General features: G+C 40.2%; 4 protein-coding genes and 1 long non-coding RNA gene across 15 annotated transcripts; 2 read left to right on the forward strand and 3 right to left on the reverse strand.

Moving 5' to 3' along the window:
* Window positions 1–420: 420 nt before the first annotated feature.
* LOC17882911 (putative BTB/POZ domain-containing protein At5g13600) lies at window positions 421–2,842 on the forward strand. Its single transcript, XM_006289043.2, has 4 exons — window positions 421–664; window positions 758–827; window positions 921–2,120; window positions 2,247–2,842. Exons 1-4 carry the CDS (start codon window positions 606–608, stop codon window positions 2,691–2,693), a joined length of 1,776 nt encoding a protein of 591 aa, XP_006289105.1. The 5' UTR covers window positions 421–605; the 3' UTR covers window positions 2,694–2,842.
* Window positions 2,721–8,180, reverse strand: LOC17883276. Of its 11 annotated transcripts, none has more exons than XR_002833466.1 (23): window positions 8,107–8,180; window positions 7,935–8,002; window positions 7,754–7,857; window positions 7,547–7,672; window positions 7,292–7,411; window positions 6,982–7,151; window positions 6,802–6,901; window positions 6,493–6,717; window positions 6,293–6,398; window positions 6,111–6,226; window positions 5,910–5,983; window positions 5,731–5,814; window positions 5,576–5,650; window positions 5,313–5,442; window positions 5,125–5,220; window positions 4,829–4,993; window positions 4,694–4,746; window positions 3,997–4,343; window positions 3,678–3,899; window positions 3,550–3,602; window positions 3,366–3,427; window positions 2,960–3,155; window positions 2,721–2,814 (listed from the first exon to the last, which is right to left on the reverse strand). It is a non-coding gene; the product is annotated as an uncharacterized LOC17883276 (long non-coding RNA). The 11 variants fall into 11 exon arrangements; XR_002833469.1 differs by lacking the exon at window positions 8,107–8,180 and having other exon boundaries at window positions 3,997–4,084; window positions 4,269–4,343; window positions 7,935–8,100; XR_002833468.1 differs by lacking the exon at window positions 8,107–8,180 and having other exon boundaries at window positions 3,997–4,084; window positions 4,195–4,343; window positions 7,935–8,100.
* A 529-nt stretch (window positions 8,181–8,709) lies between these two features.
* Window positions 8,710–10,902, forward strand: LOC17881220. Its single transcript, XM_006287830.2, has 7 exons — window positions 8,710–9,146; window positions 9,334–9,442; window positions 9,663–9,825; window positions 9,913–10,061; window positions 10,154–10,305; window positions 10,405–10,519; window positions 10,621–10,902. Exons 1-7 carry the CDS (start codon window positions 8,770–8,772, stop codon window positions 10,747–10,749), a joined length of 1,194 nt encoding a protein of 397 aa, XP_006287892.1. The 5' UTR covers window positions 8,710–8,769; the 3' UTR covers window positions 10,750–10,902.
* Window positions 10,903–11,355: 453 nt separating this feature from the next.
* Window positions 11,356–12,505, reverse strand: LOC17883058. The gene is made up of 2 exons (XM_006289895.2): window positions 11,778–12,505; window positions 11,356–11,666 (listed from the first exon to the last, which is right to left on the reverse strand). Exons 1-2 carry the CDS (start codon window positions 12,503–12,505, stop codon window positions 11,438–11,440), a joined length of 957 nt encoding a protein of 318 aa, XP_006289957.1. The 3' UTR covers window positions 11,356–11,437.
* An 833-nt stretch (window positions 12,506–13,338) lies between these two features.
* On the reverse strand, window positions 13,339–18,221 carry LOC17882263 (magnesium-chelatase subunit ChlH, chloroplastic). Its single transcript, XM_006286838.2, has 5 exons — window positions 16,660–18,221; window positions 16,484–16,566; window positions 14,571–16,373; window positions 14,005–14,481; window positions 13,339–13,881 (listed from the first exon to the last, which is right to left on the reverse strand). Exons 1-5 carry the CDS (start codon window positions 18,062–18,064, stop codon window positions 13,504–13,506), a joined length of 4,146 nt encoding a protein of 1,381 aa, XP_006286900.1. The 5' UTR covers window positions 18,065–18,221; the 3' UTR covers window positions 13,339–13,503.
* Between the last annotated feature and the right edge of the window lie 775 nt (window positions 18,222–18,996).

The following is an 18,996-nucleotide window of genomic DNA, read 5'->3' on the forward strand; positions in this document are numbered from 1 at the left end:
CCGATTAAATATATGATTCCTTATTTAGGGTTTTATTAGTTCATGACTCTTTTCTAGTCTATGATGATTAAGTTGTATTCGTTTCCTTGCGGCGATGCATGAATGGGTCTCTCTCTCTCTCTCTCTCATTAATGGGCCTTGTGAGTTTTGACTAGAGTGAAACCACACATTTAATTTTAGAAGAGCTACTAAATTGTTTGACCAAGTCAAATATCTTCTACATTTATTACTGTTGAATAATAGTGTAAACCAATGTATTCATAAATTTACCATATGGAGCCAGATTTTTTTACCAGAAATACTAACAAGTTACAGAGAGAGAAGAATGAATGAATGAATGAGAGAGAGGAGGCGTTACAGAAAATAAAGGGAAAACGAAAGCTGCAAAATTTTAGTGTGAAATTTGTTGTAACAGCTATAGCTAACCCAACTGTTGAAAAAAAGAGCTTCGTCTGTATCTATCTCTCCTTGAGACTCGGTCCCTTCCCCTTCCTACTTCTACGAGATATATCAATACCCACTTTACAAAAGCATCAAACTATATGTTATTCTGGTTTCCATGATCAGTTCTTTTGCACCACTTTTGTATTTGCGGACAAACCAAGATGGCTTCCTTAAAACTGGGTTCTAAATCTGAGGTCTTTCATCTAAGTGGTCACACATGGTTAGTCCTCATTCTTCTTCGATGGTTTCAATTCATTTTTTTACCAATACTCTACATGTCTCTCATTTCTCTGTTTTCTAATCTGATATTCAGGCTTTGCTCCACTGGTCTTAAACCTGATGTAATGATCCATGTCGCAGAACAAAGCTTCCATCTCCATAAGGTACATTACTTATATAAACCAATAATGAACTCACTCTTTTAATATATTTTGGATTGCATATATGATCACTTTGCCTTGTGTTTTCATCATCAGTTTCCGTTGTTGTCGAGAAGTGGATATCTAGAAACTCTGTTTAGCAAAGCCTCCGAGACGACCTCTGTTGCTCAGCTTCATGACATTCCCGGTGGACCAGAAACGTTCTTGCTTGTCGCCAACTTCTGTTATGGTGTAAGAATTGAGGTCACTCCTGAAAACGTAGTCAGTCTCAGATGTGCAGCAGAATATCTCCAAATGAGTGAAAACTATGGAGATGCAAATCTCATCTATCTCACCGAGAGTTTCCTCAACGATCACGTTTTCGTGAACTGGGAAGATTCCATCAAAGCCTTGGAGAAATCATGCCAACCTAAAGTGTTACCTCTGGCTGAAGACCTTCACATTGTCTCTAGGTGCATTGGTTCTTTAGCCATGAAGGCTTGTGCAGAGGACAAGACAAGTTTTTTCAATTGGCCAATCTCACTTTCAGAAGGAACCCCTACTACTACTACTACGTTCTGGAACGGAATACAAACAAAGGCCACGAGCGACAACTGGTGGTTCAACGATGTTTCATCATTCCTCGATCTCCCAATGTACAAAAGGTTCATCAAAACAGTTGCGTCCAGAGGCGTAAAAGCCGATACTATAGCAGCATCTGTTACTCATTACGCGAAACGAAACCTTCCTTTACTCGGTTGTTCTAGGAAGTCTGGTTCTTCCTCAGAGGAAGGGACTACTTATGGAGATGACATGTACTACTCACATGAAGATCAAAGAAGTCTCCTTGAGGAAATCGTTGAACTTCTCCCTAACGAAAAGTGCGTTACATCCACCAAATTCTTGCTCAGGCTTCTCAGGACATCCATGGTTCTGCACGCCAGTCAGGTCACTCAGGAGAATCTGGAGAAGAAAATTGGTGAGCAGCTAGACAAAGCTGCTCTAGAGGATCTGCTAATACCAAACATGGGATACTCAGCTGACACACTCTATGATATCGACTCTGTCCAGAGGATTCTGGATCATTTTATGTTGATGTTTGATTCGAGTATCGTCGAGGAGAAGCAGATTATGGGAGAATCTGATCCTCTCAAGTCCGTCACGAAGGTTGCTAGTCTGATGGACGGCTACTTAGCAGAGGTCGCCTCAGATGCGAACTTGAAGCTATCCAAATTTCAAGCACTTGGTGCTCTAATCCCGGAAGATGTGAGGCCAATGGATGATGGTATCTACCGTGCAATCGATATATATATTAAGGTAAAGTTTTTTTAAAAATATATATATATAGCTTTGTTATGTTTTGAGATCCGAAGTCATTGATTTAACTATGAGTTGCTTCCCAAGTATAATATAAAGTATCAAACTAATACATTGGAGCTACAGGCTCATCCATGGCTGACAGAGTCGGAGCGAGAGCAACTGTGCCTGCTGATGAATTGCAAGAAACTGTCATTGGAGGCATGCACACACGCAGCACAAAACGAGCGTCTACCATTGCGTGTCATAGTACAAGTATTGTTCTTTGAACAGATGCGGCTTCGGACATCTATAGCAGGATGGTTCTTTGGCTCGGACGACAACAATGACTCGAGCAGCGGCGCTTTAGAAGGACACAAGATCGGAAACGCAAATATGGTAATGCACGGGATGAGAGAACGCGTTTACGAGCTTGAAAAAGAGTGCATGAGCATGAAGCAAGATCTAGACAAGCTTGTGAAGACCAAAGAAGGACGCAACTTCTTCTCAAAGATATTCGGATTGAGGTCTAAGACTAAGACTTCACCCTGCAGCAAAGGAGGTGATCTAATGGTTCCTGCAACCAAGAACTGATAGAGAAGAAGAGGAATAACTAATAACGATATTACACTATCTTTACTCTTTAGGCACTTTGGTTCCTTTTCTTCTTGAATTCACATGTTTTGGACTCTTTCAAAGTCGTAGTATTTTGAACCTGCATGATATTTTTACAGTTATTTTTACTAGTCTCTAGACAATTAGAATCAAATTATCCGTATAGAAAGATTCTGGCAATCAATCAAACTTGTTACTAGTAACACAAAGATTGGCGAAATCTCCATAAAGGATCTTTCACTTACAGCCAAAGACTCCAGCAGCTGACAAGTACTCTGCAAAGCTATCCACCTGAAGATTTTTAATTTGCAGGCAGAGGGAGTTTAAAGGAGTCTTCAGAAGTTCAGGTAGTTGAAACTCTGCAAAAGCATCATCATACACGCATATGGGGTACAAGTGATAGCATTCTCCCAGAAGCAGACTCCCATCTCTTCCCCTTCTCTGAAGCGCAAATAGAGGGAAATGTTGGGCGTATCAAATAAGAAAGCTTTATACCTATCAGAATATGCACCAGAAAGCAAAATAGATATATCTGGCATTGCAGCAACGGTAATCATGCAACCAAATCAGTTTAAGGAGTCGATGTTAAGAAAGGAATTACAAGAACACACAAGAAAGATTGTACCATAGGTTTTAGCATAATGAATTCACCTGTCGAGCAGACGCTTGAGATATTCAGGAGGGTAGCAAACAAGGTGTATTGTTCAAAGCACCTGAAAATTTTAACAGTCAAAAGACGTACAATAAAATGAATTTCCATTCGCAGTAGCAATGCAGAGATTATCATCTCTAAAATTTCACATGCTTGAAGAAGTCTTTCTTTCTAAAATTTCACCTGCTTGAAGAAGTCTTTCTTTGTCCTTCCCTGGGGGAATTCCTATTGTTTAACTAAACAACAATTGCTTATTAAAAAATCTTTGATGAAAAGATAAGAGGAACGAGGTAAAGGTGATTCAGTAATACCTGTCAATGCGCATCCACATACTTCTCCTCTGAAGTACCTTCTCCATAAACAGAACCATCAAGAAACGTATCAGAGCTTTCATCCGGAAGTTCTTCAATTTTGTTTAGGAGGTTTAGAATCAGCTACACCTTCATTAGCCTTTCCTGAGCTTAGCTGCTGTCTATCAAGGTGTTCCTGCAGAATCCTTCTACCCTTATTAGTAAACTCAAAGGAAGTACCACCTGCACGATGAGATGCATGGAAAATTCAGCATAATAAACTACAAATATAAGTTGTGCCTTATGGTTTTGGTAAACCAAGGGAGACAGACACTGTTACCTCCCATTATGGTCGCTTATCATCCAAATCTGGCCGGTAATGGGGAAGAGGAACCTTGCTTGCGAAAACCTCTTTTCCGTTAATCTCACTGTTATGTTATAACCAAAAATCCAATGAAACAAGAATCAGGTTAGCACATAGTGCAAGATACAAAATAGGTTATCGACGAAATAAAGGTCAAGTTTCTATATCTGGTACAGTCCCATTCTCTTGGCAAGATTTGAAATCTGCTCATAATCCTTTCGATCCCTTTTGTTACTGAAAACAATTACTTGTTTGCTATCATTGGCCAACAGAATGCCTAACTTCCACTTCCACACATCAACATTGGCCACATTAGATGAAGCCTACAAACCAGTTCATGACATGTATCAAACCATTTCCATTCATGCCATGTATCAAATAATTTCCTACGTAAAAAGGATCAAATAGAAACTGTTCAAAATTACTCATTTACATAGTCACCCCACCAAACAATCCAACAACGAAGTAATCGATCTAACATTCGTCCTCACAAACACCTACTAAGTACCCATTTTGAACCAATGTAATATAATGTATTGTCTGAACCGAATGGCTCAAAAGCTAGAATTTCTCCAAAACATAAGGCTGATTGATTGATTCCATTTATCTAAACAACTTGAACTTGAATAATCGCTTTCAAGCATGGGCTTAAGCAAATATTCAACAAACTTACAAGTATATCATCGTCTAGATAAGATATCATGAAGAATCTTCCTGAGGATCCACCTGAAGCATACAACACTAGTTGGTTCAGTGCACATGTGAGCAGAAAATGACTATGTAAAAAATAATTAATAATGTAGCTTACTAAGGGGACTTCTAAGACCACCGGATAAGATCAGGAAGCTGCTGCAACGTTGTAGCGGCTTGACCCAATGCGCCTTTTACCTGTTCAGAAACTGATTCTTCAACGACAGTTGGGGATTACACCAAACCTTCAACATATTTCTTCTTTCAATCTCAAAGAGGTCCCCTGGCAATCAATTTCAATGACATAATGATTTACTTTCTATCTGCATTTTTTTGCCACTGTGAGAAACCTCTTATGTGGTTCCATGTACATATACATACACAAATTTTTTTAAAAGTGTTATATTCTGTTACCAAATTTAGAAGTTTGATATTTGCTGTGCCTTTGTGTAAGCATCCTTTATCAGTATTTACATTCTCTATAGATTCGCCAAAGTTGAAGGAAATCTCCTGCAATAAGACAATAAGATACCAAACAAATTAAGTTTAGAATATAATGGTGAGCTTTAAGATATAAAAATGATAAGTCTGTAAGTGTTTACTCAAATACAACCCAGCAGCAAGTAAGCCACCACTGAAAACAGAGACTTGGAAAGCTATAGGACATGTAACCTCTCCCTCTGGTTTTGAGATGATTTATAGATATAAACTTCATTTGGACTGAGAGCAACACTAAAATAAAAATGTAACACATGTCAGTTACATACTTACAGAAACATGTTAAAAGCATATGTACATAAGAAGACTTTGAAAAATCAAAAGAGTAGAAGAAGAAGATGGCATTCATGTATTGGGAAATACTTACAGTGCATAAGTGTTGTTAGTGTTGTCCACAGTTATAGGATAACTTCTTGTAGGCTGGCATCAAATAGCTCTACATCTGAAAAATGATAATTGGTTGAGAGTAACCTTCAAACAGTAGAAAAAAGAAGTAAGGAAAACAATATCGAGATCACTTACAGATAAAAAGAAAGAGTTTTCATTGTTGTTGTTGAGTCATAATGCACCATCTCCGATTATGCGGAGAAAGTAAACCAGCTTCTCCTACAAAAGCAACAACAAAAACAAAATCTTAGTCCTTTTCCGATTTAAATAGTATCAATGATTAAAAAAAAAACTTAAAAGCAAATTCAACTCACCTTGTGGATCGACAGCTGAAGCGGACAAGGAAGACGTATTGAGTCAATTATTGGACAAACAGCAAACTGTTTCTCTAAGGGTATTGAACAAAACACGGAAACACGGATTAGAAGATGCAGAAATTATGAGAAAAGTAAACTGCATATTACAAAGACAATAAAGCTAAATAACTCAGTAGATTTAGGATCTGATACATTTACCTTTTCTAATCTATAGGACACAAAGATTTAGCTAATATGAGAGTTGGTACTGAATTCACCTCCTTTCAGCCTCCACACATAACTTCAAGAAACATTCCAAACTCTGTTTATCCAAACTACAGAAACACATGGCTAGTTAATTTAAAATTTCGTATTAAGTATTATCAAAGCTTGAAACTTACACATTCCTGTCATGGGAAGCAGTGATGATTTTTGTTGGAGTGTCAGCTCCAATCTATTACAAAAACAACTTGGCCATGCTGCAGTGATTCAAACAATTTGGCCATGCTGTAGCAACAAAAAAAGAACATAAATCTGAGTCTCTTTCCGCTCTAAATTGTAACAATGAACTAAAACACGAGTTTAAGCAGATTCAACTAACTCTATGGATCGGAACTTGAAGCGGACAAAGGAACTTTTTAACTCAACTCGGAAGTGTTATCATGAAAATGAATACTCAAATAGGGACTAAGTTAGGGCACTCAAGTAGAACGAAACAAACTGAACCAACATTTAAAAGATTCACACGAAAAAATACCTCACTCAATTACTCATTGCATTGTCCCACCATCTCCCACGTAATGCTTCACATGCTGCAACTCTATTTCTGAAAAGATAACACGCATGAAAGGAAGAAAATACTTATGTAAATGTAAGGCTCATATAACACAACCCAATTAACAAACCTTACCTGCCATCAATGAAAGGAATGCCATGCTTATAGTTGGAAGGAGGCTCTCCTTATAAAACAAGTATGACATCTGTTATGAAGAATCTTTCAAAGGATCTACCTGAAGCATATAAGACTAATTGGTTAAGTGCACATGAGCAGAAAAAGGGAAAGTATAAAATAATGAATAAAGTTGCTTACGCAGGCAGGGGATTTCTAAGACCGCTGGCTAAACTATCCTTAAGAAGAGCAGGACAATGCTGGAACGTTTTAGTCTGTTACCAAACTTAGAAGTCTGATCTTTATTGTTGCCTTTCCGTTAGCATCCTGAATCAATATCTCCATTCTCTATAGATTCACGAAGAAGCCTCCTGTAACATTACAATCAGATAGCAAAACACTTAAAATCTTTGAAATTACTGGTGGGATTAAAGATGAGAAAATGACAAGTAGGTAAGTGTTAACTTAAATAACCCAGCAGCGAGTGAACCACCACCCAAATTCCATCTACCTTCGACACACAGAGACCTGGAAAGCTATAGGAACCAGTTGAGCTGAAACGTGATGCATATAAACTCTGGAGCTGAGAAAATAGATAATCTTTTCACTTGTACACTTCAATTTGACCATACTGCAGCAGTGATTCAAACAATTAATGATCATTGTAAGTTGAGAATGAACAAATATATGAAAGTAAATAATTCCAAAAAAAAAGGAGTGCAGGTTCATTAGTTTCAGATGGAGATTCGAGACAAAAAGGTTTCACCTTTTGGAGGACATGTAAGATCTCCAACTGGTTTTGGGATGATCCACATGTGCTGAAAGAATAATGGTAAAACCTTACAGGGCATAAGGTGTTGTCGTCCACTGCTCTATAATAACTTTCCAGAAGCTGCATATTCAACCACTCCACATCTGAATAAGGATTCACTTCAAATAGGTTAAGAAAAAAGAGGATTTTAAGATCACTCACAGATCAAGAAAAAGGATAGTAAAATTCCATTCCATCGTTGTTGTTGCTGCGTCATATAGTGCGTCATCCCCGAATCTATGAACAAAGCATAATCTCTAGAAATTCTAGAGAAGAAGCAACAACACAAGCAGAGTTTAACAGTGAAAAAAAAAAAAAATCAAACTTTTAAGGAGATTTTTACCACTCTGTGGAACGGAAGTTGAAGCGGACAAGACAAGGAAAACGTGTTGATTTGGGACTGTCAAAGACCTTCCATCAATAGAATCAGACTATTTAACTCAACTCTTTGCGAATCAGGCACTAACTCAGTTAAAAAATCAAAAAAAAAAATTTAAGTATGATTATATGTTTACTCTAGTCGCTGTTGAGACATGTTTGCTCCAGTAGACGTTCGAACGAACGCTCTCTCTTACTATATTGTTTTCTGTTTCAGGTCTGTAGAGTGAAGAGTCTCTGTTTATGTCAGCAAAGAGAAGACCTCATCTTATATAGAGGAGAGAACCCTGCGGTTAAAAAAATAAAACAAATATCAGCTTTCTATGATAGCCATTAGATGCAGTTATATTTTAGATCCAACGGTGTATAGAGAATTTTAAAAAAGGAAATATATTATCTTAATAAAATTTGGAAATATCTAAAGAAAAAAGGAAAACCAAAAACGTTTTTTCCTTTTTTCTTAAATCCACGCGCGTAGAGCGCACTCTACTAAAAAATATGATTTTGGTAACGAAAAAATGATTGGGCCAAATATGCGATAGACCTAAGGCCCAAACTTAGGTTACCGGATGAACATAAATTCTCTCAATTGCCGTTTTTCTTTTAGCTTGCGGTCGTTTGTGTTCATTACACAACACGTAGTTAGTCCATAAATTAACAAAACGGCACGCATTTACCACAAAACTCAAGTCAAAAGAAGTACAAATTCAGCAATTCTTTCCACTCGAGGTAGGCAGAGAGAAGCCGTCTTTGTTCATCAAATTCATCTTCTTCGCCGTCTTACTCTGGTGTAAACCAAAATGATGCGCTCCATTGACGTCTACGTCAAAACCGTGGCCCCTCCCGTCCGTTCAATCCTCTTCTCGATCTTTACCTCTAAGCAGAAATCGCCGTCGCTTTCGCTTCCATTGCACTTGTCGTTGCGGTCCTTCTCTGTTGCTCCCTCTCGTTATTTCTCCAATGTTCTACCCATCTCCAATTCTCCGATTTGGGGTTTTAGAGCAATCCGAAACCACGGTTCTCTCTTCTCTGTGAGGGCTATCTCTTCGTCCACGACAGCGTCTGTCGATTTGGTTCAGCAGCAGAGCCCAACGCTAGTTGATGATGAGAATCGTGGAAGCTTAGAGGAGGCAGCAAAGCCTTCTATTCCTGTACGAGCTTATTTCTTCTCCACTAGGTATGGTGGGAGTCAGTTTCGGATTAGGAATATGATAATTTTGTCCTCCATTGATTAAACATGTGTGGATTTCACATTGTATATGTTGGTTCATGTAGAAGCTTACAAGTGGGTGTATTTGCCAATGTGTGTTTAGAAATGTTATCAAGTGATGACTGAACTACTTTGTGGATGTAATTGCTTGCAGCGTTAATTTGAGAAGCTTAATTGAGCAGAACAAGCAGAACTTCATCCCACCTACTTCGCGTACGGCTAACTGTGCTGTTCTCAAGTTCGGCAATCATTCTGACCCCACCGTAAGTTGAATCTTAACTCTATTCAGTTTTGTGAAGCTGAGGTACTAAGGTTTACATCAATTCTGGCTGGACAATAGTACCTTCTCATTTTCAAATGATGATTCTTCTATGGATTGATATCTGATTTTCCAGTCAAAATTCCGGCTTTTTTATTTATTTTATTTTTATTGGTTGATTCCTTATGTTACCACCATAAAAAAAAAGGATGAGGTTGTTTCAGGGTACTACTGCTGGATGTATAAGTTGGACTGATTGTATCTACATGGTAGTATATCAGTATGGATCGATTGTCTTATTTAATGTACGGGAACACGAGGTTGATGAGTATCTTAAATTGGTGGAGAGGCATGCTTACTGTTTGCTTCCTGAAATGAAAATAGATGGTGAGCTACACTTCTTTCGAATGTGTGCTGTTTCAAAACTCCTGCAGTTGTGCTTAGTTTCATATTTTTGGTTGTGTAAAACTGCAGAATATGAGGTAAGAGAGGATCTAAATTTGGAAACATGGATGGAGCCAGGACCGGATTTTATAATGTTGCAGTTCTTGAATAGTGATGGGATCAGAACCATAGGCAGTGTTCTGGGGCTGAGCATTGCCCTGGATCACTATGACCGGCAGGTAACTATGTCAAATCCATACACACATTCTGGAATGTGAAAAATGAATTCGTCAAAAGAAATAACTGTGGGTGAGCAATCTGTTTCTGGTAGGTTGATGGTATACTAGCAGAATTTACTAACATAAACAGTCGGTTGGAGGGAACAGGAACGTTTACGATGGATAAGAGAAAGCTGTTCCAGTTGGTTGGAAAGGCTAATTCTAATCTAGCTGATGTGATTCTGAAGCTTCGTCTTTTTGAGAGGTAAAGAAGTCAGAGAGAGTGAAGAAGAATTTATGCCTGTCTTGACCAGTTTTGTGGATAATTGTTTGACTTGACTTAAGTTTTTTGGGAAAATTGCAGGTTAGATATAGCTTGGAAGGATGCGAAATATGATCAGATATGGGAGTTTCTGAGAGCTGAATTTGAACTGACAAGGAGATTTGCAAGCCTTGATTATAAGCTGAAGATTGTAGAGGTATTATTACCATTTACACTATCTTTGTCATGATGGATCTCAGTTTAGTCATTTTGTCGAAAATATACTTATTGGTGATTTGGTTTATGTGGAATTTGCAGCACAACGTTAGTCTCCTTCTAGGAATACTTCAGAACAGGAAATCAAATTTTCTGGAGTGGCTAATCGTTATACTGATTTGTACGGAGATCGTGATTACTGTGTATAACTTGGCCCGGACGTCCTTGTGAGCGGCCATCCTCTGCCGTGTCGAAAGCATATTCATATTCTTTATTATGGTTACAAGTTGCAACTCTTCTTCACGATGTAAAGTGATAATGTAGCTCATTAATATAAACTTTGAGAATGAGTTTAGGAGTTAGAATTAAGTTTGTTACAGACCACCAATCTCCCTCTGCGTTTATGCGCCTGCTTCTTTATTGCTTCTCCCCACTCCAACCAGATTTCTTTCGCTTTAGTTTCAGTTTAGTGTTGTTATATCGGAAGAAAAAAAACTAAAAATTCACTTGTTAGTAAAGTGTGTGCATAAGACAAAATATATAGCTAACAAGTATAATTTATCTCAGACGCAAGAAGCCAAGATGTTTCTTTTACAAATGATATTTTAGTGTTTCATTTGTTCTAAACATCTTAAATATTTTGCTGTATTGCTTCGAACGATATAACATTTAATATTTTTACCAACAAAAACCGTTCATCTCCTGTAATAGATATATAGCTGAGAAAAATAAAATTATTAAAAATGAGAGAAGTACTCAAAGGTGACGACCGAAATAATAAAGAGTCCATGCAAAATTGAAAAAAGTCGCAGCTACAACATAATATTGAATAAGAAATAAAAGTTGCAAGGAATTGATAAAGGTAACAACAACACACAACTGATGACCCTCAAGATCAAACAAGAAGTATTAGGAAAAACTAGAGAGAGACTCCATTGGATGGGGAAAGATTATTAAGGGAGGATCTAGGAATGTACTTTCGAGCCCAAACATGTTTTCCGTTGATGGTGTATTTGGTCCTGGTGACCGCATCGCTTACAATCTCCGGAATCAGGGCTGCAGAGTGTAACACCATCTTTGCATACAGGGCCTGCTCATTCCCTTCCCCTCCAGGCATGATTATCGCTTCTATTATCTCCCCAAATCTCCTTCAACACCAAACACACATATGTACACTATACCATTTAAGCACTCTCCACTATGTATATGCATGTGCATGCATAGCTCAAATTAATATATACTAATGATCAGTTCCGTACCTGGTGAAATAGGCATGCACTTCTGCTTCAGAAATTGGGTATCCTTTAGAAAATGTGAGGAAGACAGTCCTGCCGTCTTCCCTTGCTTGCTCATCCACAGAGAATGCACCGACCTTGCTTGCTCCTTGTTGTTCACTTAAGAACTGGCTGCAGCTAGATTCAGGCTTATGAACAACCCTGTTAATCCCCAGCTGCTTCATCTTCTCGTCCATAGCCTTTTCCATCTCTGCACTCTCCTTATTATTCATCTCAGCGCGTGCGCATATATCCTCAAAAGCTGGGTAGCATATGCTGGTCAGGTACTTCTTCATCGCAAGGAGAATGTTTTCGCGGTCCTCGTGGATGACTTGGAGGGTAAAGTACCCTCTAGTCATCCGCGTGATCAAAGGTATGGTAGAGGAGTTGATGTTTGTCCCGGAGTTGGCTAAAAAGGTTGAGAAGCCTTCGTAGGACAAGCAATTCAGACACATCATGACTTCTTCAGCCACGGAGATGGTGAAATAGTCAGGTAAAGAGACTAGATTCACGATTAGGTTGCTGATGAGACCACTTTTCTCGAGATAGAGGAGAAAGCTCATGACCTGAAGAGACTGGCTAATGTCTCGCCTTAGAGTTACGACAAGACGGGTGAAAAGGGCTCTGTCACACTTGTGGAAAGCATTGAACTCCTCCCGCGTCACGGACACTGCGGGTAGAGGTGAAGGTGAGGAGGAGGATGAGGAAGCCATCGATAGTTTTCTTCGCAATGCGGATATGAAGAGTTTGTGTTGGGTGATAAGTGATGACACTACTGGTGATGCTGATGTGATAGATAGAGATTAGAGAAAGTAATTAAAACTTAAAAGGAATCTACTGAAATGTTGAATATATGTCTGGACACATATTTTTTTCTTTATTAAGAGACATAAACCAACTGTATCTTTTCTAATTTTTCTTTAAATTCTCCTCTCTTGTTTAGTAATTTCATGTTTCCATTTTTATTTTGTTTTCTGTCACTCCTTAATCTTTTATTATTATTTTGGGCGTATTACTTACAACATTATTTCATTTTATACCAGTAGTATATATGGTCTACAATCATGTCCCTCTAATCAATATAATTTCTTCAATCATAGTCATTCTTCTTACTTCTTAGTTCTACTAATATAATTCCCTCGTTCATATCATATGGTTAATTTATGGCCATACTATCGACAAGACAATGCAATGTCTAATTGAGCAGTGGACTGTACTAATATGATCACAATGACTCCATTCCACTTCCCACATACTCATGGCTGGTGTGTTGGACCAGAGCTGAGCTTTCCTATTTCCTGTTTTTCAAGATTTCTTTAATGCCACGTACTCTTGCCTGTAACGCAAGCATTACGAACTTGTTCTTCTCTCTTGTAAGCAAACTGGTGCCTGTGTTGAGTGTTGAATTTGTGGTCAGTGGCATCGCCTTCTTCTCTGATTAGTAAAACCATTGCTCATCATCCTTCCAATTTAAACTGAATATGCATAATGGGAGGATAGATATGAAGAAGAGTGAGTTTTGTTCCACATAATATGAGAAAAGAGATGAAAGAAGAAAACTCCACAACATTCATATAAAGTCAGAAAATGTCAGCCAAAACAAAACATTCTCTTATTCACAGAGAGATGATGTCGTTGGTAGAATAATACACAAAAAAAAAAGATGTAAAAGTTTTTGAGTTCATTTACAAGAAGATAGGCTTCCCATTATTTATCTATCGATGCCTTCGATCTTGTCTTCCACCTGCGAGTACAAGTCCTTGAGCTTCTCGATGTTTTCTTCCGAAGTGTCCCAGTAGCCACGACCGTTGGCCTCCAAGAAAGTCTGAAGCATTTTCCTAAAGGAATTGGGATTAGTGTTCATGAGACGGTTAAGCATCTCCTCGTCTTTGATGAAAGTTGTGTTCGCCTCCTCGTAGACCCAGTTGTCTACTTGACCGGATGTTGCACTCCATCCAACAGTGTTGGTCAGTCTCTTCTCTATCTCCCGAACTCCTTCATATCCACTTGACATCATTCCTTCGTACCACTTTGGATTCAGCAGCTTTGTTCTTGCGTCCAGCCTCACTGTCTCAGATAGAGTCCTCACCTGCCACATTCAATATATACTGTAAGGAATGTGTTCTTGCCCGGTAATATGAACTGAACTCCAACCAAAACACTATAGTTCATAGACATTAGTGCAGTAAGAATATAGAGAAACTTCACTCACCTGTGCGTTTGCAGTTGTTGTGTCAGCAATGTAGGCGCTTGGTTTCTTCTTATCCTTCCTCAAACTCTGAACCAGGTTTGTGGGGTCAGAGTCGAAGTAGTGGCTCACATCAGTCAAGGAAATCTCTGAAGAATCCAGGTTCTGGAACGTGACTTCTGCAGTGCTAAGAGCCATCTCAAAGACCTGCTTCTTCTCAGCCATTCCTGCTCCAGGTGCATCACTATCAAAAGCAAACGATTTACGGCTCAGATACATGTCCTGAAGCTGTTTCTCATCGTTCCATGAAGAGTTCTCAACAGCAAGATTGATGTTGGATGAGTATGATCCTGAGGCGTTTGAGAAAACTCGTGTAGCTGCCTCCCTAATATCAATGCCAAGGGTCTCTGCTTGTTCCAACGCGTGCTTCCTCACGAAGTTTTGTTCTACTGGCTCATCTAGCTCAGCCACCATCTTGATTGCACGGTCAAGAAGGTTCATCTGTTAAAAAAGTTCAAGAAAGAAGCACCATTAGAGGCTAACCAACAAGAATCTACATGAAAGAAGAGTGAATGCTTTAATCTATTTACCTGGTTGATAAAAAGATCACGGAAGACACCAGAGCAGTTAACAACTACATCGATCCTAGGCCTTCCTAGCTCTTCTAAGCTCACAGGCTCCACTCGGTTCACTCTTCCAAAAGTATCAGCAATTGGTCTCACACCAACCATCCAGAGAACCTGCCCGAGAGACTCCCCATATGTCTTGATGTTGTCAGTTCCCCAGAGAACAAGCGCGATTGTCTCGGGATATTTCCCATCGTTTTCGAGCTTCTGTCTCTCTACCAGCCTGTCTACCACAATCTTGGCACTTGCCATTGCCGCAGTTGTAGGAATAGCCTGAGGATCTAAGGCATGGATGTTTTTACCGGTTGGTAAGACCTTGGGGTTTCTAATAGGATCACCTCCGGGGCCTGGCTCAACGTACTTCCCTTCCAAAGCTTGCATTAGACTCCCCAGTTCGTTGTCCATGACCACCAACTTCAGGCACTCTCCAAGGAAAGCAAACACTGCTCTGAGCTTATCTCTATTCGCCCGGTAAAACTTTGTGTTGGACAAATACTCAACCCATGGCTCATTGATTCCAAACCCGAGAATGGAGGTAAGCTTGTCAGACACATCAACCACCTGTCCTTTGCTGTTTGTCGTTTTCTCCACAAAGGCGGAAACCGCACCACGGGAGGCATCGGTGATCTGCTTGAGAAGCTCAACATCGCTCAAGATTCCCTTGTCACTTCCTCTGTAAACATCCTCTATCTCCCTTCCAACACACTCAGCTAATATAGAAGGAAGAGATGAAATCTCATCCTCCGGGCGATCTAGAGCAGCAATGTTGACCAATGTGGCCACAGCTTCCATGGCGGATGGAGGCTCTCCAATGACATGAAGCCCACACGGCAAGAGCCTTGACTCAATCTCCATAATCTTGGAATACACTTTCCCAACCACAGAATCTCTTTCTTTAGTAGACAAATCCGCCCCTTCATCTGGAAGGTCCACATCCTTATCAAGATTGCACTGCTTAGCAGTGCTGATGATGGAACTTACAATCTGTGGACCTCTCCCCGTGTCCTTCAGAGACTGGTACGATGATATCAGCTCACTCAACTGCTTCAGCCCTTTGTATAGACCAGCATTCTCAGCTGGAGGAGTCAAATAACTAATGGTGTTGGCGTAACTTCTCCTCTTTGCGATGGTAGCTTCAGAGGGGTTGTTGGCTGCATAGTAGTAGACATTGGGAATGTTCCCGATAAGACTGTCTGGAAAACAAGCATCGCTCATTCCCACTTGCTTCCCGGGCATAAACTCGAGGGAACCATGTGTTCCAAAATGAAGAACAGCATCAGCTTTGAAGATCTTTTCCACATAAGAGTAGTAAGCAGCAAAACCATGATGAGGACTTGCTGATTTGGAGAAAAGAAGCCTCATGGGATCACCTTCATACCCAAATGTCGGTTGGACGCCAATGAAAACGTTACCGTACTCTTTGCCAAACACTAGAAGATTCTCCCCGTCTGAGTTCAGGTTCCCTGGAGGCTTTCCCCAGTTTTCTTCCAAGGCATTGGCATACGGAGTGAGCTCTTGGTACTCGCGGACTCCCATTTTGTAAGCTACATTGAGATTAGGACTGCTAAATTGAGCCTCCTTGTCATGAATGATTTCTTCGATAAGCGTCTCCGCATTCTCAGGAAGGCCCTCAACATTGTAGCCATCTCTCTTGAGATCTTTCAAGACCGAGTAGATGGAAGCAAAGACGTTGAGGTAAGCTGCAGTCCCTACATTTCCTTTATCAGGTGGGAAACTGAAGACAGTGATCGCCAGTTTCTTCTCTGTCTGCAATGAGCCAGAGTTGATGATTCATGAAAACATACATCACATTGTTGTCTTGTCAGGAAAGTCATAAAGGAATGTAATTTCACTAAGGATGAGTGGTAATACAATACCTTAGTTTTTCTTTTGAGCTCACCCCATCGAATCGCCCTGATGCAGAGTTGCTCCACTCTCTTGTGGAGAGCATGTGATTTCCCTGCAGTAATGTTTAAACCTCTTCCATAAGAAAACATTCCCACACTTGTAATGACAATTCTGGAATATGGAATATGTTCATAAGTGGACTAACCTGTTCTAGGGTCACGACCAGCGAAAACGATTGGCTCCATAGCTCCATCAAGCTCAGGGAGGGCTACCTGCAGTGCCACCTGGATGGGATGCAGACCAAGTGTGCTGTTTAGCCATTCCTCTGTCGTCTGAAACACCAGTGGTACTGCCACAAGGTAAGGCACATCGAGCTTCTTCAGGGCTTCGATAGCCCTCGGATGATCTTGCCTTGCAGGTCCACCAACTAGAGCAAAGCCGGTCAAGGAGACAGCAGAGTTTATGATGGGCAGTTTGGTGACGGGATCAACAAAATATTTCTCAACGGGGCCAGAGAAATCCAACCCTCCAGCGAAAATAGGAACAACCTTGGCGCCTCTAGCCTCAAGCTCCATGATAACAGCCACATAGTGGCTATCATCACCGGTCACAATGTGACTCCTCTGCAAGACCAAACCGACAACGGTTGCATCTTTCCTCTTGAGTGAGTCATTGGTGTCCCTTCTAGTGTCATACCAGTTCCAGTATTCCTTGACATCATCGTACATGGTAGGAGCAAGTGGATGCCAAATTCCAGTGTCCAAGAACAAAACCGGATCCGAGTACTCGATTTTGACATCTTTCAAAGCTGGGACATAGGAGCCAGAAATCATCTTAACAAAATTCTGGAGGTTATCAGGAGAACCTCCGAGCCAGAACTGTAAACTCAAGATGTAGAGACGAGCATCTTGAGCTTTGTCACTGGGTAAGTACTTCAAAACCTTAGGCAAAGTCCTAACAAGCTTCAGCATACTATCGGCAAAACCAGCAGAGCCTTGTTTCTTCCTCTTGAAGAGTTGGAAAAACGGAGACTTTGACTGACCCAATTGAGACATACTGAAAGATCCGAGTTTGTTGAGTCTCATTACCTCAGGCATCGAAGGGAAGACGAGAACTGCGTCCATCCTGTCTCTCTCCTTCTCCACCGCATCTTTGACCTTAAGGGCCAATTCCTCGACGAAGATCAGAGACCCAATGAAGATGTTGGCGTCTTTAAGGTCTTCGCAGAAGCTGTTGTAAGTGTTCTTGTCTCGAAGTTCCTCAACCAAGTATCCGACGACTTCGTAGGATGCGAATCTCGACGTCTTGTTGAGGGATTGGACTGCCTCAGTGAGAGATGACTGGTACTGAGCCTCGAGGACGACGTAGACGATTTTCACCGTAGGAACGTTGTCTCTCTTGATCGGAACTATACGGCGGACCTCCTGGTTCGTCTGGGTGAAGAGGCCGTTTCCTGAAACCGCCGATTTCACCTTGAAGAAGGATTTGGCTGGTTTGGCGGATCTGTGTTTCTTCCGGAGGAAAGAATGTTTGGTACTGTTAGAGAGCGAAGAGAGATGCTCTGCTTTAGAAGTGGATAGAGTGAATGGAGAATACACAAGCGAAGCCATTGCTGGCTGATAGAGTTGAATCGAAGAGGAGAGGATAGGAGAAGAGATCGAGATTTTGAGAATTGAGAGAAGAGATCTCTCTCTTCTTGTTTTAGTGTTGTGTTTGTTTGGTGGTGGTCTCTTACACTTCTTCTTCTTCTTCTTCTCCGAGTGGTGGAGTTTATGATTCTCTCATCGTATAACGCTTGGGAACAAGGGGAACTATAAAAAAGAAGCGTTGATTTTGAAGGTAAGTGGTGGGAGGGAAGGACACGTGGACGAATGGGTACGTAAGGTGGGTTCTCTACTTGTGAGGTTGAGTTTTGTTGGATGTATATCCGCTTAGGACAATGAGATGGACTTTACTGTCTTCTCATTGGCTCATTTAGATTTCTATTCATATTTCATGGTTTCGGGAGTGTGGTGGATATTTCAATTCCAGTGCTTTTTATTTATTGTTTTTTGTTTTATTTGACATGTATTTTATGTTGCTGTCTTAGAGAAGATCGTACTTGTGGTTTCAGCCATGTAAAAGATTTTTTTCCTACCAAGACACTTTTATCAATCATAAATAATTGGGGTAGCCGGTCCATTCCGGTCCGAAATTCACAAAATATGTATATTTTTGGTTGGTTTAGCTCTGTCCAGTCTAATATTTTCCACTTGTCCTTAAAAATCTAGTTCTGATCTAAGGTAAACCAAATCAGATATATTATACAAGAAGACTCATAATAAATAAAATGCTTCTTGCAATTGGACCACCCAACGCAAAATATGTATGCAAATAGGTTTTTGGTGCAGTTCGTAAGTATTTACTATTTAGTGTGTCCAAACTCCAAACCTAGTCCGGATCATATAAGCCATCTTGACATTACAAGCACAAAAACAAAAGGTCCATCTTGGGATTGTGGGCTAATAATGTCATGGGCTTGTGGACTTGTATCATGTGTGCT

Source organism: Capsella rubella, unplaced genomic scaffold, assembly GCF_000375325.1.
Source record: "Capsella rubella cultivar Monte Gargano unplaced genomic scaffold, Caprub1_0 scaffold_6, whole genome shotgun sequence".
In the NCBI taxonomy this organism is placed as follows: Eukaryota; Viridiplantae; Streptophyta; class Magnoliopsida; order Brassicales; family Brassicaceae; genus Capsella; species Capsella rubella.

Coding starts and splice junctions, on each gene's coding strand:
- LOC17882911 (XM_006289043.2), top strand. CDS start 606: ATGGCTTCCTTAAAACTGGGTTCTAAATCTGAGGTCTTTCATCTAAGT. Junction 665..757: donor CATCTAAGTGGTCACACATG/GTTAGTCCTCAT, acceptor TCTGATATTCAG/GCTTTGCTCCACTGGTCTTA. Junction 2,121..2,246: donor CAATCGATATATATATTAAG/GTAAAGTTTTTT, acceptor TTGGAGCTACAG/GCTCATCCATGGCTGACAGA.
- LOC17882263 (XM_006286838.2), bottom strand. CDS start 18,064: ATGGCTTCGCTTGTGTATTCTCCATTCACTCTATCCACTTCTAAAGCA. Junction 16,374..16,483: donor AGCTCAAAAGAAAAACTAAG/GTATTGTATTAC, acceptor GGCTCATTGCAG/ACAGAGAAGAAACTGGCGAT. Junction 13,882..14,004: donor CAACAACTGCAAACGCACAG/GTGAGTGAAGTT, acceptor TGAATGTGGCAG/GTGAGGACTCTATCTGAGAC.
- LOC17883058 (XM_006289895.2), bottom strand. CDS start 12,505: ATGGCTTCCTCATCCTCCTCCTCACCTTCACCTCTACCCGCAGTGTCC. Junction 11,667..11,777: donor GTGCATGCCTATTTCACCAG/GTACGGAACTGA, acceptor TTGGTGTTGAAG/GAGATTTGGGGAGATAATAG.
- LOC17881220 (XM_006287830.2), top strand. CDS start 8,770: ATGATGCGCTCCATTGACGTCTACGTCAAAACCGTGGCCCCTCCCGTC. Junction 9,443..9,662: donor GCAATCATTCTGACCCCACC/GTAAGTTGAATC, acceptor AGGTTGTTTCAG/GGTACTACTGCTGGATGTAT. Junction 10,306..10,404: donor AAGCTTCGTCTTTTTGAGAG/GTAAAGAAGTCA, acceptor GGAAAATTGCAG/GTTAGATATAGCTTGGAAGG.